Genomic DNA, 25,669 nt, shown 5'->3' with positions numbered 1-25,669 from the left:
GGTCCTATTTTTGGCCAGCTATTGAGGAGAGAAAAATTAAAAAGAAAAGATATGATGGAAAGCCCAAGCAGGAGGGCATCTCGAGGGAGCTGTGCCTCCATATTGTTTTGTTTTGTTTTGGTCTGTTTTTTTTTTTTTTTTTTTTTTTTTTCTGTGAGGGCTTCCATGGGCTCCACAGGCTGTGGTGGCTGAAGGATACCTGTAGGTGTGAGCCAGCTAGCACGGAGCACCATGGAAGACATCAACATTGTACACCAACCTCACCTCTCTCCAGAACCCGCCTCAACCTTTTTGTTAAAATCTAGAAGTGATAAGAAAGCAAGACTTAATTTCTGAGGAACCCATTTCGTTTGCAGGAGGATGCAATACCAGTCACTGCACCGTGTCCCCAGCCTTTTTTTTTTTTTTTTTGGAAATTAGATTGCCTTGAGGTAGGCAGTGCCCCCTTGGACTTGGAAACTTCATTTCCAATAGCTGGGTTGTTGTAAGGGGTGCAGAGGCCTAATCCCTCTGCCTCTGCAGGCCTCACTGAAGGGATATTTTTCATAATCAGAAGATGGGGGCCTCAGGATGGCTTCCACAAGACCTTCAGCTTCCTGTGGTTATAATGTTCCCTGTGAAAGTGTCATTGCTTTCAGTAAAGCAGAAATGAAATCAAGGCTTTTGTGACACTGGTCAGCTAAGCCGCGAGGCCGCATGACTTGAAGTTTCGTGCTGGCTTTAACTTCTTTTTGACAGCAGCTGAGGCTCTCACGGAACCTCTGGCAGCCCAGGGGACAGGCTTGATGGGCACAGCCACCCAGGACATCAGCTCTGTGCCCACTCCTGCTGCCGTAGCAAAGGGCAGCCAGTTCTCCAGTTTTGGGAAAATTTAGCTGTAACCTCTATGCACAGAGTTGGCCAACTCTATAAGGTTTAACTTGACTTTCACATCTTCTTTGCAGGTGCTAAAGCAAAGCATATTCAGTATGTTTAAGCTGAGTGGACTTCAGTTTCTGCTTGTCATTCAGTGGGTGAGTTGCAGTTTTTCCTTCATTTATCTGGGAGCAAACAGCAAAGGTTGCCCAGGAGCCTCTGAGCTCCAACCTTGAAGGTGCCCGGCAAAGCGGCTGTAACCCTGGGTGTGGGAGGACATCTCAGCCGTGTGCGTGGTCCCATGGCCAAAAGTTAGGCAGCTGTGTCAATCATTAGGAAGAAAAAAAAAAATTAGAAGAAACCAATTGATCTATTTTGGCTCTTGTAGTCCCTCCTTAGATACTACTTTTTTTCAACAGATATGTCTCACACTAATTACAATTTTAAAATACTGCAAAAAATCACCAAAAAAATGAGGACATCTGCATCATCCTAGTGCATTGTTCTGCTTTATGATCCATACACCTGCTGCCATATTAAATACATTCTAGAACATATAATGGCATATGGCTTAAACCGTGCCTATTAATTATTTAACCTCATTATTCCATGTATGTGAATCCCTTCTCAGAGGATTTTCTGGAACTGACATGTATTAATTATGCTATTTATGGACCTCATCTATTAAATTCAGTAGATTTACAGATGTTTGTAAAGGCTTCAGTGACAGCTCCTGCTTTATAATTGAAATCAACAGCACAGATAAAAAAAAATGAGTCAAATTCAGTTCTATGAAAAGAGTGCCTTAAAATATGGATGCCCTGGGACTGGGGCTGATGTGCAGCAGTGAGCACCTCTGTGCCTGGCAGTGCCAGTCCCCGTGAAGCCACACCACAGCCATTACAGCTGTCTTCAACTGAACTGTCAGCCAGATACAGGCCAAGGAGTAAACCTTAACTCCCCTTCAGGCCCCTGAGGAGTGATTCATGCTGTACACATACGTTTGGAAATATTTATGGTCCACATAAAGTAATTTTAATTGACAGGAAGAGATATCTTTTACTTGCTTCAGAGCCTGCACTTTGAACCTGGTTTTATGGTGTCAGCCTTTGTTCCTCCATGGCAGGCCAAGTCCCCCTGTCAAACATGACCAAGAAAAACCTCTCTGCAAAATGGCCCTGGGAAAAACTTCCAGGAGATTTGTCCTCCTCCAGGAGCCAGGCTGTGCCCACCAGGTCAGATCCGGGGTCCTTCTAACCTCGTATCTTGACCCTGGCAAAGATGAGCTGTCAACATTTAGCGAAAAAGCAAAGGGTAGCCATAAAGTACACTTTCCTGGTATGCATAGCTATTACAGGGCTTTTGGAGGTATGCTTCTACTGCCATTAGCATTCACCAGCATCCTTCCCCCGCCCCTCGCAGCTCTTTCCCCAGTTCTCACAATGTTCTAGTTTTCTCGTTTGCAGAAAGAGTCACAAACCCTTGCAGGCGAAGAGGGCAAAATCTCTGGCTATTAATAAGCAAAAATCTGGCGTTATTCAAACGCAGCTTGTGACACACACACAGAGCAGTGCTTTAGGGTAAATTGTGCTGAACTTAGCTATGTTTTTGTCATAGCTGGAATTCAGTTTTCCCTTGGTGATATGTAAGCCGTGCTTTTCTGCGAGAGGCCAAATAACTGTCCCAGCAGCAGCAGGACCAAATCCAGGGGAAAAGTCATGCAGCACAGAACAGGCATGTCCAGAGCCTGACTCCATAGAGTAGTGGACAGTGTGACAATGGCTCTCGGGTCCATACAGCAGAATAAACTCATTTTTCCTCTGGAAGAAAGGGAGGAAAACTCTGGAAGACTCTCAACAGGGAGTTTTATCTCTGCTGCCTAATGACGGAGCCCTAAGTCTGGCAGGTGGCTCCTCAGCATTGCCAAGACCTCAGAGACCAGGATAGAACAGTAGATGTTTAAGAGATTTTGGTTTTGCTGTTTCAGAAGCAGGAAGATGATTTTAACTGTAGGCTGAATTGTCTTGTATGCAAGAGCTGCTCTAAGAAACTTACTTTTGCTTTGCTTTTTTTCAGTTGGAAGCAAGAACTGCCCTGAAACACCAGGGCTTTTAAGAGTGTGTCTGGAGGTCTTTGGGCACTAGGGAGGGGTTGGCTATAAAACGCATGAAAAATTTGCCAGAAAAAAACAGTCTGTGAAGGCATGGCCAACTGGGGATCAGTAGGACAGTAGTAGAAATTACAAGGGGTGCATCTGCAAGTCCCGCCCTTCTCCAGGTGGGGTGTGGGTGTCCCAACACACTGGTGGCCACAGGATTGCACAGCTCCTGGAGGGGACATGGGAGTGGTCCAGAAATGCTTCTGTGAATTTCGTCTTGCTCTTAGTCTACCTTCAGCTCTTCGGTGTGTCTGTCTGCTCTTGAAAGTAGATCAAATCTCATTTTGTTATGTAGTGGCTAGAAAAGGGTAGGACACAAATGTTTCTTTTTAAATTAACCTAACAATAACACTGCCTTTAAAAACGGACGCATGTTAAAGAACCATGAGATGTTCAGTGCAAGTGCCTCTACCATTACACCGGAACAAAATAACTTGCAAGAGGCTCAATGATGGAGAGTTGCTGTGTGTGTGTGATGACAACAGACATTCTCCAGCTGCTCTCCTCCACCATTCTCTCTCTTTCTCTCTCACAGGCTATGTGCCAGAATCTCGGGGACCTGAATTTAGCTGGGCCTCTGAAAGACATGAATTTCTCCATTCCAGAAGGTGCAGGAGTACGCCCAATTTACCAGGTAATCAGCTTCTCTTGGTATCCACTCCATTCAAATTGAAGTCTCTACATGCGAAAAACAGGAGACAAGCCCTTCTCTCAAACACAGTTTAAGGGGAAATTGTAAAACAGAGATTAATAAAATCAGCATTCCTTGAGAATGGGTTTCCATGCAACTTGTGTCATCATTTTCCTTGGTCTCTGAGGTTTTCTTCCCAAAATCTTAACCACAGAAGGACAGATCCAGCTGCTAGGCAAATGGAGGATGTGTGTCATTTTTTTTCCATTCCCATGCTCAGACAAAGTCCTGTCCTAAGCAGACGTTTTCTTTGGAAAGAAACCACAGTTGGGATTTCCTGCAGCATTCAGGAAATAATGTGAAAAGTTCTCTGTTGCAGATCAGAAGACAGCAGAATTGTTTCAGCAGGCTCTTGCAGTATCATTCCTCCAGCCAAATGCACTGTTGGCAACAGGTTTTAAAAGACACAAAAGCAAATATTATTTAAATTATGGTGATAATGCTGTAAATAATAATAATAATAATAATGTTTTTTTCCCTCTGATTTTTCCCTGTACTAGTTCATATCTGAGTCACCTGTGATTTTCAGAGCGACTGGTGAAAAAGATGGAATCATTGACATTGTGCCAAAGACAGGAATGCTGTATCTCAATGGGTCTCTGGACTGGGAGACTAAAGCCGTGCACAGGCTGCAGGTAAAAACTCAATGAACAAATATAAATGAAAGGTTTTTCATATTCATCTTGCTAGTTATTCCTGAAGACTGGTAGGGTGAATTCCATGGCTAGAATGTGAAAATAAACTATTGTCATCTATTTAGAAAGGTTATAATCTATTTAGTGACAAATGATGTAACTAGATGACATTTCGATACAGAAGCACAGACCTAACCTCTGTCAGATAGCAGCAAAAAACTGTTTGGAGATATCAGGGACTATGTGCTTGTCCTGTTGTTATATTCTTTCCATGAATATCTTAGCATGAACACTGCTGGGAGTGGGACAGCAGGTATGCAGTCTTTTTGCCTCAGTACAGCTTTGTGTTCTTCTTCGATGTCAAGAATGGCATTGCCTTTTTTTTTGAGGCACTAGCAACTGAGAAGGAAATGATCACGAGAGGATCAATGCCTGAACAGACAACGGACACAATGCTTTAGCCTTAATTATCTTTCTAAAGAACAAGATGTCTAGCACTTCATGTTTAATAGTTTCATGTTCTCAGCTCTAAAGCACACTTGGATTGGTGAAGTATTAGAGAGGATAATTTCCTAGCCCCAGAAGTTAACTCTAAACTTGTGAGTCCTTTACAGACAAGAAGAAACAATGACAGAACTGAAAAAAGATCCTTTTGATCCTTTGGTTAGGCATAAATAATCATGATTTGATCTACTATGTGCAAACAAAATAAAGTTTGACAGACATAGTATATACTTGATACTTTAAAGTCAAAAAACTGAAAAATGAGAAGTCACATTGTTCAGAACAAAAATGTCATCAGAACTAAGGATTAAGTTTTATTAACAAACCTTTGGATCAGTCTGCTCTTCTGGTTGATGTTAATAACAGTACGCTTGAGTCCTCTATATCATGTTGGGTTTTCTCCTTTTTCTTTAGAAAGTATCTATTTCTATTTAAAGGAGATCTTGAGGTCTAAGCTAGGCAAGAGTACAGGTAGTCTGCTGAGGCTGGAAGTTAGAAATTGCCCTCTGAAAAATGTCAGTAAATGCAGGAGTAGGTTATTCTGTTTTGTTGATGTTACATACTATGGTGAATCATCATCAGTGAGCTACTGTGGTAAATTTGTTCTTGTAGATGGAGCCTCCCAGTGATGGCTCTCACCAGATTTGCATGACAGTAGAAATGACTTTGCATTTGACTATCATTTGATTGTCATTTTCACTTATGTCTTTACATCTCAAATTTATCTATGTGAAAATAATTATTTGTTGTTCCTTCTTTTTTCAAATCAAGGTGGAATGTCTGGATGAAAATGGAGATGTAGTGCAAGGTCCATATACTGTGACAATATATGTTGAGGATATCAATGACAACCCACCAAAATTTGACCAGCCAACGTACACTGGAGTGGTGAGGCAAAACTCCCGTGCAGGTAATCATCGCAATAATTAAATACTTCAGTTAATTGGAAGTTAGATAGGTTAGTTAAACAGTAAGATAAATTGGATGTTATACTTCAACAAGCTGAAAAAAGAACAGTTTTCCCTCTCACAGGATTGTTCTAAATAAAGGTACAAACATGTACAACAGAAATGAAAGTGCAAACAGGTGACCACTATGTGGTGTAAAGGGATGACTATATTTCGAAATATTTCATAGTACTTCTTGCTTTGGAAGTACTGCTTAATAGAGAAATATAGCTGCCCTCTCCATTGTGCAGAAAACAACAAACAAACAAAAAACATGCTTGAAGAAGTTTAAAATTTAAAGGTTGCCAAAGATTATACAGACAGACAATGTCAAGAACATGTAAGTCCTTGCACATCAGTGAAATAAGAAGCCAGTGCATAAGTAGGGTGTTTATGACCCATGGTTCTCAGAACCTGGGGTAAACAGGTTCAGAGAGGCCTGGGTTATGGATTGCAGTAATCCATTCCAGACATAAGGAAGTATCAAAGAGCAGTTTGAGACCTACATCTTGGAAGTGAAATGAAGGACTCAGCCAGATGTTATCACTGTGACCATGGAATCAAGAAGAAACTTTCACTAAAGAATGTGCATAAGTCTCCATGAGGCCAGAAAATCATTCTGCAATATTTTAGTGTGTTCTTCAACTGCATCCAAGTTGAAAAGATTTTGAATGTTGCATGGGTGCTCAAAAGGCAAAAATGTGGTTACTTTACCATGCATCTCTGTTTATTTTTCTCACCGTGTGATTGTACTTTATTTACAAGTGTGCCACAGCTGTGCATTTTTCTCAAGGTGCTCTGTGTTGAACTGCCTTGTATAAAGACTGCAAAGTGTCTTTAAAGTAATAAGAAATACCAGGTGTGGGCACTCTGGCTAGTAGATAGCTGCTCTCTGAGTTAGCTCTGCCACTTCTACATCTACTGGTCTTCACCCCTACTGTGATCCTGTTAAGCAGAGAAAGTGGACCCATGGGATGGCACAAAGGCTACGTAACCCCCATGCACAAGTATGTCTTACCACAAGAGCTGTGTTATGAAACAACAGCAGCTCACTGTAAGCTGATTTCCCTGCTTGTGAACTCTGCTCAAATGGGCTATGTGTTGAGGTTTCAGTCATCTCTTACAACTGTTTCTTCTCTAATCCAAACAGGCAAACCCTTCATGTATGTCCACGCCACTGACCTAGATGATCCTGCAACCCCCCACGGACAGCTGATATACAGCATTCTCCACCATTTTCCCAACCCTTATCCAGAAATGCTTTTCCAGATTGATAGTGTAACTGGAGCAATCTCACCAAGTAGGACAGGTAAGTCAAATTACTCATCTGCCAAAAAACAAGCATGAGTTCAAGGGTATACATGGAAATGAAACGACAGCTCTGATGTTAAATTCTAAATAAACGCAGTCAGTGGGACATACTCCATGGAGACCCTGGTTTTGGTGGTTTCTTTATGTCTCCCACCAAATTCAAGAACAGTTAGAAGAAATGGAGACCAGGATCTGAAAATATGTTGAGAAGACAGATAGATGCTTTGACCCTCTGGACTACACAGAGTTAGATCCTGGGGTTAGTTCTCTTCCTTGAAATCTAGAAAACCAGAAGCATTAACATGAAAAATGTAGAGAAGGGTCAGCCAGCTACTTAATCCCACATAAACTGCAATATATTTTTATTTTTTTTTTAATATATATATATGTCTTCTGCTAGGCCTACTATGTTGTGCTGCATTGTTCAGAGAAGCCAGACGAAGCAGATTGTTGAGATTTGGTGCAGAGGTCTAAGGAATGATCCCAGAGCAGATGTAGAAGCAAGATACATGTAGGAGGCAATGGGCAGGTGAAACATCTCTCCAGCCTCTGCTTCATTTTCTGACAGCTCTTTGCTCTGTCTCTAGGCTCCTATTATTTAGATCCCCAAAAGCAGGACACCTTCACACTTGTTGTCACCGTGAAGGATATGGCAGGGATGACAACAAATGCTTTCACCAGCAGCGCCGATGTGATCATCAATGTGAAGGAGAGCCTGTGGAAGGCTCCCCCCACCATCTACATTTGGGAAAACTCTACCGAAACCCACCCTGTGAACATCAGCCAGGTAGGGCCCTTGGCCACAGTCCCTGCAATGCTCCTCAGTGCCACAGTTATTTTCTCTTATCTCACAACATTCAGCAATGGATTCTCCAGAAGGACTTTGGCACCTCCCAGTTATTTTCCATATGGCATCCTTAGGAAATGGTCTTTAGGACAGATCTCATTAACATATTTTTAGGATGAAATTAAAGGTTTGACAGGGATTGAGAAAGAGTCAATACAAGCATTTGAGTGACTAGACTTTGCCTTTCAGTTTGGAGAGGCTGGTGGCATCACCTGTGTGCAATAATATTCCATGGACAAAGAAAATTTTGGAAAAGGTCATTTTGAGGTTAGCTTCTTCTGTCTACAGAAGAGCTTGTCAGGGGTCCAGCTCCACTGCAACCCTGTTGTGAGTAGTTCCTCTTACTCAGAGACATCTTCTGTGGCCAGTTTTGTGTGACACAGTGAACCTGCCATGTCAAAAGTACCTAGGAAAAATTTAAATAGCCTCCTGCAGCTTCCTGCATTCCCATGGTATTTCTCTTCCTCTGATATTTCACTAGGCAAACATGAAACATTTTGCCTGTAACTGCAAAGTGGGAGTGGTGTATGTACCAGTAAATATTAACCAACAGGCCAACAGCCTTTCAGAAATGTTTGACTTTGTAAACCACCTTGGCACTGGCACCCCCAGTGCTGTGATCCCCTGGGCATGGTGGGATTCCTTCACTAATTTGGCAGTCTTTGCTACATTTGATTTTGTATCTCAAGTATCCCAATAAAGATTCCCTGTCATGGACTTTGAGGCATGTAAAGAGCTTGCACACATATATGTGCACATGGGTTCTGGATATTTGTTTCGCTGTTCCACAGAGAGAAATAGGCAGTGTAAGGAGATGGAATAAATTAGTGTCAGGACATTCAAATAGTAATTCCTTCCCCTTTACCACCATTTACCTTCACAAAACCCTTCCACATAAAGGCATAATAGCCCATCCTTGACAGCTGGAGAAACTGAGATAAAATGGCTTCACCACAAGAGTTCATAGAGCAGGGATGGATTATTGGTCTGGTTTTCTGAGGTTTATCCCAAGAGCCTGCCAAACTGTTAATTTTCTGGTTTATGAAGCTAACAGGAATGCAGTCTTTTCTGTTTGTGGCCCAAAAATGATCCCTGTTAAATCTCAGTCCACACTCGTGACTTCCTATCCTGACTTATTTTTGTGTTTTTTAGGTGCACTCAAATGAGGCAGATGTAATTTATGAGCTTTTTGAAAAAGAAAAGCTGGCCAGATTCCCATTTTCCATTGATCAGAATGGGGTTATTTATGTGACTGAGCCATTGGACAGGGAAGAAAAGGATACTGTAAGTAAACATGCACAACCTAACTGATGGGGGGGAGCAGCCAGCTGATTACTGCTGTGGGAGTAAACACAAGAAAGCTGTAGAGGATGGGGGGGGGGGGGGGAGGGAAGAAAAGTTTTGTTTCTTAGTAGATATGAAAGTACATTCATAAATGTAAACAGTTTTCAGTTTGCTACCCTAAGATATTTCTCCATGGGTCTGGTGTAGCGATCACCACCCATAATGTTATGCATAACGTGCAACACAGAACACGCCATGCCGGGGTTGTAGGTGCATAAGCAGAGGGCAGGAACTTTACACATTTTAAATCTAGTCCAGATCCCAGGGACCACAGCAGAGGAGGAGTTCGAGTTGCAGCTGGAATTTTTAAGTTACCCTGAAGCTCCCCATCTTGGGGGCTTCTATGCAGAAAACCCTCTGTCATTTTTTTCTTGGAGAAAATTTGGGGACAAGAAGGCCAAGGATCAGCTATGCTGGAGGAATCACATCTTCGTATATGACAGATTCATTTGTAAAGTGACAAAAATTAGATGTTCCTGCTTTTCATGATTTTTTTTTTTTTGAGAGTAAGTTCATAGGACAGAGAATTTTTCAGGACTCTTCAGTTCTTGTGAGAACTCAGACCTTGGGCACAAAGGCATCATGGAAGAACTCTGACATAAACAGAGGGAAAATACTGAGCAGACAAATGAGAATATTTCATTTGCATGGAAGGCTCCCATGGTTATCCATTTAAATGCAAAAGTGTCACTGTGGACATTCAACACATCTAATCCTGCTACCCTCTTTGCAGTATTTGTTCTATGCGGTCACAAAAGATACCGTGGGAGACCTGGTGGACAAGCCTCTGCAAATTCAAGTTATTGTGAAAGACATTAATGACAATCCCCCTGTGTGTGAGAATGCCCTTACGATATTTGAAGTTCAAGAAAATGAAGGTGGAGGTAAGAAAACATCTTCTACTTGTTTATACACATCATTCTAGTCCACTTACTGTTTCCAGCTGGGTGCAAACAGCTAGAACTTCTTATCCCAAAGAGTAAAATACAGCTATCCTGGAGCCAAGAGCCCCGTTGTTTTTGTTTTGAGAATTCATGTGGCAATGATATCAGTAAACTGAGGAGGACAGACCCAAACCAGTATTATAAAAACAGTGTTCAATTTAAAACATAAATTTGCATTTTCCCATAATTGGACTAATGCTTACAATGTAAACAAAACAACAAACAAACAAAAACTTTTATTACCATTTCAATTGCTATAATTTCAAGAAATACCATTCTAAAAGTGGCTTGAGCCCTTTTCCACCTGTGCTCCTCCAGCATACCACCTCTGACGTCAGTGGGCCATTACTGAAACCTATCCCTAAGTCTTTACATCAGTTATTTGGTTCCAAAGATGAAGTGCCTTCTTCAATAGCACAGTCCTCTTGGACTGCCCCAAGCCCAAACCAGCTGTTAGGGATGTTAAAGGAAAACACTCTAAGAAGCCAAATGATTGTCTCCGTCACAGTGTTTTCCACACAGCTGTGTTCTTATCAACACCCTACTTGCATTGGTGTCACTGTCATCACTGTGCACCTCTGTGGAGAAATAAATGGGAACCCTGCATTATCCAACTGACCCTGATTTCTCCTCTGCCACAGGAAGTACTATTGGCACCCTGCATGCTACAGACATGGATGAGAAGGACACCCTTAATTCTCGCCTGAAGTTCAATATTGAGAGTCAGGTTCCTGCTGTTCCTGCAAGTAATATGTTCATCATTCAGCAAGACACCGGGACTTTGCAGTTAATTGGCTATTCGTTAAACAAGCGAATTGCAGCCAACTATTCCTTGAAGGTGATGGTGTCAGATGCAGGTATGTAGTGCCTGAAGTTATATGTTGAAGTAGTTTTGTTCATGCTGACTTCTCCAACGCTCAGTGTCCAAGGGATAAGAGGAGCCCTAGGGAATTCTAATATCTTCTCTGGAGATATTCAAGGCCCGTCTGGACACCTACCTGGGCAACCTGCTCTAGGGAACCTGCTTTGGCAGGGGGTTGGACCCGATGATCTATGTAGGTCCCTTCCAACCCCTACAGTTCTGTGATTCTGTGAATTCACTGGAAGCAGCACAGGGACTGGCTGGTTCTGGAATTGCCCTTCCTTGTTCTCAAGGTGCAGAGATGTTAATTGTGATTCATAATACAAGTGTGGAAGGAAACCAGCTCTAGGGCAGTGCATGGTTCAACTGGGCTTGTTCGTTAACAAGCAAATCTCTCTGGTAAGATATTTCCTTGCACAGGGGAAAAAAAATAAAGAGATCATATGATTGATTGTTTAGATATTGCATTTTCCCCACTAAATTCTCTCAAAGAGACTCACTGAAGAAACTGCAGTTATTAAGTGCAGCTGCCCAGAGAGTCTAGATTGTGTATTTTAAAAGATTAAGAGCTGAACTTTATCTTCAAAAAAACAGTCTTGTCCATTAGGCAAGTTCCCAGGAGTCCTTTGTGGTTCACTGAATGGAAAGGAAATCAAACTCCATATTAAAGCTTAAAGTTTTGTTCTGGAGTCCTCACAGTCAGGCAAAATTTGTGCTTGGAGGAACTTGTTAGTACATAAAGCAGTGTGACGTATCCCTTAATGAAACAGCATCACTCAGATATGAAAACCTTGCTGCGGGAGAAGCCAGTGAATTGTTTGGGATGCTTGTTTGAATTCCATCCAAACGTTTTTAAATTTCAGCTTATGGAGCAGACATGGAAAACACTAAAATCCAGCTACATTGGAATATCACACAGACAGAGAGAGTATGGTTTTAAAATCACAAATCCCTTGCTATGGTGCCCCTGCTCAGTGAGTGCATAGATTTATGCAAATCTCAGTTTTAAGTTTGGCTATAATGAAAATTAAGATGCTGTCTGATGGCTCACCAAGAGGACACGGTAGAATAATATCCTGAGTACTAGTTCTTATACGTAAAAGTGATGTTGAGAAGGATAACACAGTTCATAGCCAGGACATGGTTAAAAAAAGTGAGGGAAATGAAACAAAAGAGGATGGGCCAATGTTCAGAAAACTGGGAAAGTAAGACAGAGAGTGAGGTTTTCACTGATTACAAGATACTGGAAATTGAGCCATTTTTACAGTAGCAGGGCTCGGCTTGATTCAAGCAATTTGACAGTGCTCACTTTTGCACATAGTGAACCCTTCTGAAGCAAAGTTATTTTTGGCAGAAGAGCTGCTGTGACATTGCTTGTTCTTTTACCATGCAGATTTCCAGACAATCTGTGAAGTGCAAGTACACGTCATCGACATCAACGACCAGATTCCCATCTTTGAAAAATCAGATGTGAGTATTTTTAACACCATCTTTGATGTTCCTAGCAAACTTTTGACGAATGTTTGAGCATGCACTCAATGTCTACAGAAGTCAATGGAAGACTAACCATTTAGAGAACAGGTAACAGAGCAAACCACGAGTGAAACTAAAGGCAAGGTATTGCTGGAAAGCCTGCTTATGAGGTCTGCCTAGACAATAAAGAGTGTGACTGATTCATAATTAATTCTGAAATGCAAGATAATTTGCTGTGCAAAAAACTACGTGTATAGAAAGAAATTTTTCTCTTAAAACTGTTTATTACAGAAATGTACGTTCTGGAGGGAAAAGGAAGAAGAAGAAGCTTTAAAATTTATTAAAATAGCTAAACAGGCAAAAGTTAACATCTCCCAAGTTCACTCCCAGTTATAGTACTAATGCATCCAGAAAACCCCAAAGATGAAATGTACTTTTAGCTTAATGGGAATATAACACTATTTTCTGTAACCAGAAACAGTTGTCCAGCCATCCATGCCCAAAAGCAGACCTGCTGGCCCTTGGTTCAAGAGCAGGTGTTGGGCTGTTGCCTCTTGCTCTGGTGGAGGTGCTGAAGCCTGGCAGAGATCTGCAGACCCTTCCTGACTTCTGTCAAATGGCCTACGTCTTGCTGCAGGCTCTACAGTGGCTGTCATGCCTACATTAGGTGCCTAAGCTCTCCCACTGAGCTCAGAAAAGCTGTCCAGCCTGTCAGGTGTAGGTGGCCTCTTGGGGAAGCTGTATTGGTTTTGGAGCTGTTGACTTTCTCATTAGAAGGTCTCAAAATGAGATTGAGACCTGGTCTCAAAATGAGATTGCTGGGTTAAAGCATGCATCAAATAGAGTAAATTAGGGCTGCTAATGTGGCAATATCACACAGTGCATGGAGCAATTAGATATTTAAGAGCCTCAGTGGCTGGGGTGCTCGGTGGGGACAGAGGTGACCTCTGTGCTGTCCCTGCTGCTGTGAGCATTGCACGTACATGGAGTGGCTCCACCAGAGGAGGTAAAAGCTGCTCCAAATGGTCTGTGACTGCTGCTATACTAGTAGCTTACCCGCTGACAGAGATCCTGTCACCCTCACTAAATGTACAGCTAATAAAGGAGATATAGTCTTGCTCTAGTGCCCTTCTTGCAGCTCTGGGTTCCCCTGTGCAGCAAGGTGGCTCATCGCTACTTCTGAGCTTGTAGCACTCAGCTTTTTATCTGCAGATGGTGCTAGGTGTGTTATGTTTCAATGATCTCTCTCTCCTCAGTATCACAATGTGACTGTTGCAGAAAGTATCCCAGTAGGAACAGTGATATTAGAAATTCAAGCTACTGATATGGACGAGCCTGCCACAGGGAGCTCCTACATCATTTACCAAGTGGAAGAAGGAGATCCAGACAACAAGTTCATCATAGAGACAGATCCTGAAACAAACCAAGGGTTTGTCAAGATTAACAAGGTGAGTAGATGGGTTTATTCTCTTCTCTCTCTCTCTCTACATGTACTTAATTTGTCATATACAGTACTTCACTGGTGCAGTGCTCAGGCACACCTATCCTCCTGCCTTTGTTGTCCCCCACCTACCCCTTGCTGCTGGCCTCTGCTCTGGGCTCTGGATGATGAAGGAGCTCTTTCTGCACCATGGGGAAACATGGCATTCCTTGAGTGACGCAGATTTTCCTTCCTGCTGGTGATCTGGGCCATTACTGGTTTTTGCCACCAAGTGCAAGTGAAACTGACTTGTCTCAGTGCCAATATAGCTAGGCACTTTGTTCCTGCTGAGGCAGACGTTGACTGTGACCAAGCCAAGGTCAATGTGTGCTGAGGTGGGTGATAAATCCCACATGCAGAGTGTTGGAATCAGAAACGCAAGGAACATTTTCCATTGCATCCATGAGTTTCGGTATCAAAAGGGTTCTCCCTTTGAAATTAGCCTTCTTGGAGGCACGTGAACTATGGGTCTGGAAAAATGATCACTCATTTTCCAAGCAGTTACACAGAGTTTGCATCAAGTTCACGTACCTCTGGCCATGGGCAGTGATCAGTGGATTGTCTTTGGGCTCAACCTCAGCATCATTTTTTTCTGAAGATGCAATTGTGAGAAACTTTGTGGTGTAACAACCCTTGCAAGCAGTTCTGTCAGCCAGAGGTCATCCAAGGCCTTCTAGTAAAGAACTATAAATACTATTGCTGTAAACAGGACATAGTTATTAAACTTAGGCAGGCAGGTGGCAACATTATTAGGAAATGCAGTTGCTGAGGAAGCCTCCAAATGGGCATATGGTTTCACTTAAATTGTTCACTGTTTTCAGTGTCATTTTACTCTTAACAGCTCTCCCCTAGTTCCCCTATATCTTCCTTGGGAAGAAGAGGATTTTGCCATTTCTCATGGCCAGAAAGGAAGGGATGCTCTCCTCTGCCATCCGGCAGGGGCACTGGGGTCTCTGCCTGTGGGTTGGTGCCACATCGCGGGTCAGGCACAGTCAGGTGGGCTACAGATGGGAAATGAGAACACCCTCACATCTGCCTGGTGCTTGCTGAAGCAGACAGTGGTGCTATTGCTTAAAACACTTTTTTTTTTTTTTTTTTTTTTTTTTCCTTTTCTGATTTACCCAGCCACTTGATTTTGAAACAGATGAAGTACATAACCTGGTGATCAACGCCACAAACCCCGAACCTCTGGTGTCAGGAGTGCAGTACAATGCCAGCTCCCGCACCCTCTTCAAAGTTTTTGTAACCAACGTGGGTGAGCCACCTGTCTTTCAAAAGCAAGTTTACACAGCAAACGTATCTGAAGACGTTCCTGTAAACACTCTGGTCATGAGAGTGGAGGCCTATGATCCTGAGGGAAATACTGTAAGGTAAAAAAGAGTGACCAAGATTTATTTATTGTATTTAAGATTTAGATTTTTTTTCCTAATAGAGGTACAAGGAAAACACACACAATATTTGGCATTGAAGAAAAGGGTTTTTTTAGAAAAGCTTGCCTGTTCTCATCTTCTGGTGGAAAATCAGGTGTGGTTGGGTGGTGGCTGGTGACCTTCCCGCAGCAGACTGCTGGGCAGTGCTTTTCTAACCATCTTTCTGTCTGTGTTGTGACAAGCATCGCCAGTGGGGCCCTTGAACAAGGAAACTAAAAGTGAGGAAGGCCAATGTATGTCTCCAGGAAAAAGTCAGAGCCGGTTTGAGAATAACAAGGTTTCCAAATACATCTTACCAAATGCCTTTAAGAAATGAATGAATTATGTACTGAAATGATCTCAGGAACCGGTAGGACAGTAGCCAACTTTCACATCATTCAGGACACCACAAAGGGCTTTTATCCACCAAAACACACAACTAATAGCAAAGCTCAGGACTGATAATTCATTTTTCTTTTCTGACTGTCAAAGACTAAAGGTCTACCTCCACCATGGATGCAAAGCTCTTTGTAAGCCAACTCCTGTGCTTTTGAGTGGGATGCAAAACCTCAGACAGGTTCATTTGGAGGCCTGACACTTGTCATACAGTCACCACGAGCCTCTGCCAGAGCACAGATCCACACAGAAAGTTGTGCAGCATGGTATAAATGTATCTTTTCCAGTAGTGTCACACGGAACCGTCTGTGGTTCTTGCTGCACGATTCCCAGCTAGAATGCTGAATAGATCAACCCAAAACAAACAGTCCTTGAGATTTAACTAAAATTGAGCAAAACACCAAGTAGTTAATGGAGTTGCAGAATATGACCATTAGGCCTCCTGTGGATTTTTACTCCCAGAGGTTTCTCATCTGGCTTTCTACTTCCCCCTAACTTTTGGGAACTTAGCATGTTTGGCTTTCTGTCAAGCTGGTTAAACAGTGAGCCATACAGTCCAGAAGCTGTGGGAGATGATGACAGACACAGATGACAGAAATTCATGTTTACATAAACTACATCTATGCTAAAAAATAGGTTAAAAGTAGTATAACAGAAGTTATAAAAAGTAAAAATTTACAAGCATGTCAGCATGCTGTTTTAATGCAATGGGTACTGAAAGAGCAAAAGAATGAAAAAGGTCACATATAGTCAATAAATGGCTTTGTTTTAACTGGGTCATATGTTCATGGTTAAATTTGTATAAGTAAATACCCACAGACCATGTGCTTTTTCTGACTTTTTTTATTTTTATATACTTTTAAACAATAATATACAGGCAATTACGTGGTGATGTTTAAAACAATCCCAAGTTCCTATGGTAATCACAGGCTGCTCCAGACTGGCAGCAGGTGACCTCTGCAGTCTGTCTCAGGGTGCTTGGTCCCTCATTTATGCAAAAAAGGGTGCCTGGCTGCACAGCTCCTCCCACCCCACACACTTTGGCTTGTATCCCCATCAAAACTAAGGCAAGACAGACATGATGGGGAGAGAGAGACACGGGGTTAGGACACAGCATCCCTCTGGACCAACAGCTCAGGAATTCCACGGGTTTTGCAGTTACAAGGCAGGTAGAGTTGCAGCACATATAAGCTGGAGGAGCCGTGGCATTCCCATAGTTCTGCTCTCATTCTCTAGTGTCTGAATTTAATCCCCACCAGAAATCGATGGGTTTGGCCTCCCTTCTTCTGTATGTCCCTCCTGTATGGCTGTACTATTAGGACTCTTTCAAGAACCCTTTCTTCAAGTACAATAGCAATCTAGCTACTTGCATATAATCAATAAAGGATATGCTTTGTCAACATTTTTTCCTGGTTTGGAATAATGTATGTGATTTTTTCCTATTTCCTTCCAAAGTTACTCTTTAGAAGGTGATGTGAAGAAATGGCTGAAGATTGATTCAGCCACCGGGAATATATACACTGCTTCCGCTTTGGATCGAGAATACAAAGAAGTGTACAAAGTTGATATTGTTGCATCAGAAACAAGTAAGCTATGAAATGGCTACATACACACACAGAGGAATCCTCTGCCCTTACTGCTTTATGAGTAATTATTGTACTGCCCGTGACTTCAGGAGCACAGGGTAGCAAAAGTGAGTGCATGGAAAGTACAGGAATATGTGATGCATCTTTAGAAGATAAATTCCTTAATAATTTAACTTTTTTAAAAGACATTTTGGTCTGGCAGATAATGAAGATTAAAACAGCTTTCATGCAGTTATCTATCAAATGCCATTATATTTGCATGAACAACATGGCATACAGTGAAGACCATAATTTCTTCAGTGTTTTCAGCATCAACCTTTTTTTTTACCATTATTTTCCTCCACACATATAAAATGTAGTATACTATATACACATATAAAATATAAAATACTCTTTCTTGTAAGTGTATTTAGGCTTCCTGAAAATATAACTGGAGAGTAATTTGTAACCTTGCATAGAATTTCATTTTATTATAAATAAATCTAATACATTAGTTTGTCTGAAATACAGTAAGGCTCCTGGTTCCAGCCATTTGGATCTTTCAGATAGTCCAGCTGGGGAGATTTCATTGCGTATTTTACATAAAATAGGGATTAAAAAGTCTGGACTAATCTGACTGAATGAGGTGTGGTTTCCCTTACTAAACACAGATAAACAATATTGCTGGCCACTCTTCTGGGGGACCTGGGTAAAGATGCAGTTATTGTATGTCAGGAAGAAGGTGTGCTTCCTCAAACATTGAGCTGGCGAGGGACCAGTCCTGCAGGAATGGCCAGGAGAAATGACAGGGCTCTGAGAGCTTTTCTTGGGTCTCTTGTCATGGCCCTGGAGCAGAATATTGACTTGAATTTCCTATATACAGAAGAGAGATGGGAAACTTTTGGAGTTTCACACTTAAAGAAGTGTTCCAAAGAATGAATGCTCTGACCTTGGATATGACCACTTACCTGATACAGTGGTCTAGCTGCCTCCTTTTGCTTGGTACTGTTCTGTAGTTAGATGGGGGCAAACAAACCACACCTTTTTAGAAAGTGGTAGTAGCTAACAGGAGTCCCTCAGGACCTCCTGAGACCTTACTTCTGTGTTCTGCAGAAAAAATACCACCTCCCACCCCTGCCTGATGGTGTACCAGGTGATACGAGGGTGTATCGTACAGGTGATACATATACGATAGCTGCAAATGCCACAATCCAGCCTCTAAGTCCAACCTGTGACTTTTAACCTTGCACTCTGTTAAACTCTACAGATAATGCTGCTCAGAGATCCAAAATACCCTTCGTATTACACTTAAACGATGTGAATGACAACCCTCCGCAGTTAGTTATGGATTATCCTACCTTCTTTTGCCACCCGGTTCATGGAGGAGAGAAAGCACTAATTCAAGCTACTGATGTTGATGAACATGGATTTTTCCCCAGACTTACTTTTTCTCTCGGGGATGATACAGCTACAAGAACTAATTGGGAAATCTCAAAAGTCAATAGTAAGTTAATAAAGCTATTCTTGTAATGATATGGGATTCTCTAAGTAATCTGGGAAATGCATAGAAATGTTGAATTCCTTTCTATTCATACTTTTGCATATCTAATATTTCAGGTAGAAAAAAATGTAAGTTATTGAGAAATTCCATACATTTTGGCATGTATTTATTTGAACACCTAAGTCATTTTTTCTTCAAGAGATAACATTTAGTATGCTGCAAGCTAAAATTTTTCTAGTACTTAGGAGAGAAGAAAGATGTAAGAATAAAATGTACTGCATGCTTAAAAGAATACAAGATGCTGGCTTAACGGGACCTTTGGATTGACCCCACTGGATGTTATACTCTTACATTTCCAAGTTTTAAAGCATCTTAGATGTGATATAAGTGCACTAGAAAGGTGGTGGCTTCTACTAAATTGTCTTGGGAACAGTTTAAGTTGGTTGTGGCTTATAAAAGTATGTGATGATTCTCTTGGTTTAGATGTCATCATAGCACTGTAGTACTGCCCGAGATTAGATTTGGCCCACTCTAGAAATTAAACAGGAAATTCTCTGAGCGTATGACACAGAAGGCTAGACTAAGCATTCAGGCAGTCCGTTTTGACTTGAAGTCTGCAAACCAGTGAGATCTCAGAAGTCAAGGAGGGAAACAAGGAACTACCATCAAGAGGAAAGCAGCCTTAAGAAAGAACTCTTGCAGCTGTAATGAATGTTGACCTAAATTTTGTGCTTGAGCTGACACAAATATCCCATTTTTTAATTACAGATACGTATGCTCACCTCTCTCCAAAACATAATAACTTTGAAGAGAGAGTGTACATTGTTCCAGTGATAATTAATGACAATGGAAACCCACCTTTGGAAAACAAAGTGAATCTTGAAGGTATGCTATGCACAGCTACTATTTCAATATGCAAATATTATTTCAAGATAACAGTAATACATAAGAATAATCAAGCTGCACTACTAAACTTCTTGTTAACTTCATGGCATTTATTTTTGCAGTAAACGTCTGCCAGTGTTCAAGTGAAAAGTCATGTTTTATAAAACTACAGCATGAGAACTCCAAGCCAAGTGTTGGCCAGGCAATTGGGATTCTTCTTGGTGTCCTGCTAATTATTGGTAGGTGACTTCTTAGCTGGTATGAAGCCAGGTCTCTGAGATGGTGCTGCTGCACTTCTGACACTGATTCACTCCTTTGGTGAACAGATTTCATTAATATTGCAGAATGAGCAAAAAAGCAAAGATCTCATATCTGAGATCACGATCGGTGCAAACTTAAAAGGTTTTGGTCATAGGGCTACCTTTTTTTTTGGACTGTGCCTCTGCATGCACATACCATGTCACAGCAAGCAGTTATAACAAAAGAAAATGCTGCAGCGGTAGTACATTGTGACTTCACTGCTAACTACCACCTTTTTCCTGTCAGAGAATGGACTGGAACCCCATCTTGGGCTTTCAGATTAAAGTGAAAATAGCAAAGCATCCAAGAATGTCATGCTATTTACTGTCTGTAAATTTCCAGCCCATTGCTACCCATAGCTTATAATTACGATTTCTTTCACCTACTTCAGCTTTGCAGGTTTACATATACCAGTGGGAGAATTGCTTAGAGCTGTGGGAAACTGGCATTTACATTAGCAAAGTACGATTATATTGTTAAGTAGTACTAAACAGTATTGTGTTCTTATAGGCGTGACCTGATACAACTTAAAGGTTTAAAACCTTTTTCCAAAACAAGACAAAAACCTTTTTTGGTATTCTTTTTATGAACATATGTGCAAAAGTAGTGAGCACTGTTGATGGGATCCAGTTCCCTAGGAAATGAAAAGCAAAAAGAATTCAGTGCATTATGCCATGTGATTTTTGACTGTGAAGATCAGAAGCACTAGACTGGGAGACTGAGAATGAGCCATGGAGAAGGAAGGGATTGTGAAAGACCCATGGAGAAAATCAAAGCAATTAAACGCTTTACAGACCTCATATTCAAAAGAGTAGGGTGAAATTGGAGGATGAAGGGGAAAACGAAAATGAAATAGAAGAACAAACAAACAAACAAACAACAAAACAAAACAAAAAAAAAACAAAGAAAAAAAAAACAAGAACTTATGTAAGTAATAATTAATACAGTTTGAGAAGAAAAGAGAACGAGTCCCTGAGAACAAGTTCCTCTTCAACACCTAAAAAGACAAAGACAAACCTCTGTGCTAACTTTTCTTTTGTAATACACAAACCCCTAAAGCCAGGAAAGGAGAAAAGAATTGATTCAAAGAACCTAAAATGGAAGAAGCCATGCTCAGACCAAGCAATTGACAGAGAAAACCTTCAATATGCATCTTTATCATTTCTGTTCAAGCTTCTCAAATCACTTGTTTTCTCATGATGCCTTAGTCTGATCCTTTGCTTAGCATGGAGTCATATAATAGTGAAAATTATGTTGGGTAATTAACTAAAGTTATTTTCATTGCAAGAGAGCCAGCCAGCATTAAAGAGCATATTAAAAGTTTTTTTCTGCATTGTAACTTAAGAAAGAAATATTCAGTGAATGTAGCTTATAGAGGATTTTTTTAAGATTTCCTGAAATGAGTATATAGGGAATATAACATATTTTTTTCCACTTTAAAAGCAAAATCAGATGATAGCCTCTGAGGTGGACTTAACAAGGATCTGGGATCAGATATGGGCAAAGAGAAAAGAACGAAGGAGGTGTCTAAAAACTTTTTGAAACTTGGGGATATTACAAATGTTGAGTTTGACCATGAAGCTCCAAAGATATGAATGTAAAAACAACCGTATCTTGAAGGCCTGTCTGACACAAGAATGAATTCTTGCATGAGCTAAAGGCTGTCTCAGACCTCAGCACCTGTTGTGACATGCATAATGATCCTCCGTAGTTTTACTTTCTTTAAAAGAAACACAAAGCATAGACAGAGGAAACTAAGGTACAACAAAACAAAAAAAAATGAACCACAAACCCTCAGCCAATTCAGTCTGATGGGACTTTCATTAAAATAAAATTCCTCGTTCTTGGGAGGTGTTTCTCCCTTTGAGAAGATGGTGGGAGAATGACAGAATTACAGAATTGTTGAGGTTGGAAGGGACCTCGGGAGGTCATCTGGTCCCACCCCCTGCTCAAACAGAGACACCTACAGCTCAGGGTCCTGAGCCCAGGACCACATCCAACTTGGCAGATACTGGGTGTGCTCTTTGATTGACTGCTCAGGTACTACAAATACAAATACCAAATATGAACAACTACAGAAGAGATATTCAGAGCAATGAAGGGGGGAAGGGGAGCAGCAGGGCACTTCCATGTAATTCAGTACAGGACCAACGGGATGTTGAAAGTGAAAGATAATCTAACATCAATAAAGAGGAGATATATTTACATTCAGTGTAACAAGCTCATTTTGATTTTAAAAGGATCAAACATATATATATATATACATATTTATTTACATAATATGCATATTTTCTCTGCATATATATATAAATGATTAATGAAGACATTCACAGACACTTTAGATTGGATATGACAAATGATGATAAAGGGTATAAGCAATACTAATTCAGGGCAGAAGCAAATCCCACTCATTCTCAACCATAGGTGAACAGATCTCTGGGATCCATCAGTTATTCTTAAGAGATACAACGGAGTTCCATAAGGAAAGAAATTTCCCTGTCAGTAGTCTTAGCTCTGCTGTGACAGAATTGCCACTCCATTGGGGAAAACAAACAAACAAACAAACAAAAACAAATAAAAAAGGGACTATGATTCACGACAATTAATCACTGCTCAAAGGAAGGGGGGCTAAAAAAGATACTTTGTCACCTGGTCAGGTACCAGAGGAGAAGTTCTCCAGGGGAAGTCTCCTGAGTGTTGAGGCATCTCATTCTCCTCACCAGTGTCTCAGGTCCCTGAAAGTGCTGTTGACCCAACACTACATGGTCATTCCCCAGAGCCATTAGGTTCCATACAAGATGTAAAGCAGTTTGTATATTGCAGTATGAGCGTCAAACCCTTTGCTGATATACCTCCTCAGGATGTTTTCTGTTTGCTTTACTGATGAGTGCTCTCTTTTTTTCCAGGTGCCATTATAGGGGGTGTATTTTTCCACATGAAGTACAAACAGAAAAATGAAAAGAAGAGCCAACAGAAAGATGTAAAGGATCAGACCGAATGTGAAGAACTGAATAAATGACTGTAGATTTTATCAAGAGAAAAATGCCCTTTGGGTTGGGAAGAAGTGGCCTTTGTATCTCCCAGAGCCCTGAAGTGTATTATCATCAACTGAGGATACAAGCATGCAAAAGCAGGCTCCCAGGGTTTGGTTCTCACTTTCATAAGTAATACTATTCAGTCACATAACCAAAACCAAAGATACACTTCAGCAGCAGCCATTACTCACCAGCTTTGACAAGTGTTAACTCATGATACCTCCAAATGCTGAGCTCCTGCAAGGATCAAATGCATGGATCCAGTCATTGTTCGGCAGCTAAAGTAAACATGGGCTTTGCAGAGGACTACACTTTATCTGACTGCATATCTCTGGCTCAGTAAGTAACTGAATAGCAGAACACGGATTAAAGTCCTGTGCTACATTTGAAGATGTCCCATGAAGTAGCAGGAGTCTCTGACTGTCAGCAAAGTGGCTCCCAATCATTGCAGTCTGTAATCTGCCCTGGGTAACACCTGCTTACATTTTTCTGGTGACTTTTTGCTAGCAAGATTCACTGGCAATATGACATTTCAGTTATGATATCCAGGGTATAACCAGTTCATGAAGTGCCATGGCTTGTCATTACAGTTTTGAGGTTAAAAAAACACATGTTGAAACATGTGGGAATTGGGTGATGTGCTGTTTTATCATACTGCTGCCAATATTTTGCTTGCCCCCTAAATACTTGATAAGAATAAAAATCTTCATTAAAAGTTTTAGAGTCTATTTATTTTTAAGAAGAGACAGAGAGACCGTGCCTGAGAGAAAACCATGGCTGATTGATTATCTATTGTATTTAACCTTTACTTTCATATCGTACAGATGCAAAATGGCTCTCAGGTGGTATATGGCTGTCTGATTCCAAATGCAGTGATTGCTGGAGGCACGTGTATATTGGTTTCAGTAAATGTCTCTGGGCCCGGGATGACACTCAGGGAAGGAAAGCCTTCCTCCTGACAGCATGCCTATAGAAGGGCATTTCTGGTGACAATTTGACGGAGACTTTTCTTTTAAGCTATAAATAAAAGCTGACAAATATTGTGCTAAACTGAAAAAGACAATATACTTTTGAAAACATTGTAGAAAAGGTCATATGGAAAAGAGTATGCTTGTTTATGCACAGTTTTTCTTTTTTTTAATAACTTTTGCATGCAGCACAGAACTAGAAAGAAAAGAGCGCTTTTTTGGTAGCATTGCATTATAATAGGTTTTCCTAGAATGCTGCCAGCAAAAACTGTGCTTTTGGGCTTCAGCAACACAACCCAATTGTTGTATCTCTTACCCCAGCTTCCCCAGCTGTCAGAGCTCTGTTATTTGCTGTGGGGCTCGCTGCTGGAATGTATTTATTTTATGATGGGAATGCAATCCATTATATTTGGAAAGTATGACATTCAATTACGTCAGTGTGTCCAGGGACTGGGATTAGTATATTGTTTTATAAATAAAGGAGGCAAAGTTCAGGAACCATTGTACTTGTGTATATCAATATGGCTTTATCTGAAGATGGGGAAAATGTGCAGCTTTCCTCTTTGTTTTATCTCCCTGACCTGTCCTGTTTGCTTATTTTACCAAACAGAACCTCCTATTTTCATCAGTTTCTTTTCTAATAAATGGTCAGAAAAAATTCTTGCCTAATTTACCTGCACTCCTGTCACCGAAACACATCACTGTGGGATGGTGAAAGGAATGCAGGTAAAGTAGGCAAGAAATTTATTGCAGGACCTCATCCCTGCCCTCAGCCTATGGAGGCATTGCAGCAGTTTCTGTACCTCATGGGCTAAATCCCCACAGCCTTTTGCCCCAAGATCCATGGACAGCAGAGCTTCCAGGACAAATAAAACCATCCCCCTTTCTCAGGGTCTTGGCCACGTCTTCAGTCCTTGAAGGCTTTGGTCTCGGTGTACTTTTTTCTGCCTGCAGCAGAGCAGAGCTGGGTCCAACACCATCCTGGCCACCTCACCCCAGCACCAACCTGCACCTGAAGTCCCCTGCTGCCAAGGGATGTGTCACATCCATGCTTGCAGGGGCACTAGCTAAGTGCTGTGACAACTAGCTGGCCTGTAGCTGGAGCAGGGGGCACAGGGCACTTAGTGCTTCTTGTAGCACGTGTTAGTTAGCCCTACCCTCAAACAAACAAACACAACCAAAAGAAAAAAAATCCAACCCTGCCCAAGTATTCCCATTTCCTTCACCCTGCCTGCCTGCCAGGACTTCATTCCCAGTCCTCTGAGGGTTGATTTAACCCACTCCATTTTCCTCCATTTTCCTGTCTCTTTTGGGAGCCAGACAAAAGCTGTCACCCAGCCTTAACCTTGCCCTGCAGCAGGCTGCTGTCCCTGGCCTGCTTTCCAGAGGACAAATTCAGTTTTCTTTGGGTCTCTGGAGAGGGAGAGAAGCAATGTTTGTTATTGTTCCTTCCCACCATGCTTCTCCACCAACCCCGGCTGGTTCCCAGGTCCCCCAGGAGCAGCATATACGGGGGTGCTTTGCCCCTGTGGATTACAGTTTGCTCTGAACTCAAGCTT

At 41.4% G+C, this 25,669-nt stretch overlaps 1 protein-coding gene across 3 annotated transcripts in view; it reads left to right on the top strand.

The window, feature by feature from the left end:
* Positions 1–23,857, top strand: part of CDH17 (cadherin 17) — a 41,381-nt gene extending 17,524 nt beyond the window's left edge. For 2 of the 3 annotated variants that reach the window (XM_035318940.1, XM_035318939.1), the window contains exons 2-18: positions 945–1,013; positions 3,549–3,647; positions 4,205–4,339; positions 5,615–5,753; positions 6,941–7,099; positions 7,689–7,888; positions 9,101–9,232; positions 10,026–10,176; positions 10,878–11,093; positions 12,492–12,568; positions 13,828–14,019; positions 15,177–15,421; positions 17,312–17,442; positions 18,689–18,925; positions 19,691–19,807; positions 19,930–20,046; positions 23,014–23,857. In XM_035318940.1, the coding sequence (XP_035174831.1) occupies positions 969–1,013; positions 3,549–3,647; positions 4,205–4,339; positions 5,615–5,753; positions 6,941–7,099; positions 7,689–7,888; positions 9,101–9,232; positions 10,026–10,176; positions 10,878–11,093; positions 12,492–12,568; positions 13,828–14,019; positions 15,177–15,421; positions 17,312–17,442; positions 18,689–18,925; positions 19,691–19,807; positions 19,930–20,046; positions 23,014–23,126 (2,505 nt within the window). In that variant the 5' untranslated portion in view covers positions 945–968 and the 3' untranslated portion in view covers positions 23,127–23,857. Of the gene's footprint in view, positions 1–944; positions 1,014–3,548; positions 3,648–4,204; positions 4,340–5,614; positions 5,754–6,940; positions 7,100–7,688; positions 7,889–9,100; positions 9,233–10,025; positions 10,177–10,877; positions 11,094–12,491; positions 12,569–13,827; positions 14,020–15,176; positions 15,422–17,311; positions 17,443–18,688; positions 18,930–19,690; positions 19,808–19,929; positions 20,047–23,013 lie in introns of those variants that run through there. The other variant, XR_004748542.1, reaches the window with a different exon arrangement.
* The last annotated feature ends 1,812 nt before the right edge of the window (positions 23,858–25,669 follow it).

This window comes from Oxyura jamaicensis, chromosome 2 (assembly GCF_011077185.1).
Source record: "Oxyura jamaicensis isolate SHBP4307 breed ruddy duck chromosome 2, BPBGC_Ojam_1.0, whole genome shotgun sequence".
NCBI classification, from domain to species: domain Eukaryota; kingdom Metazoa; phylum Chordata; class Aves; order Anseriformes; family Anatidae; genus Oxyura; species Oxyura jamaicensis.
This window is presented reverse-complemented; position numbering and strand designations above follow the sequence as displayed.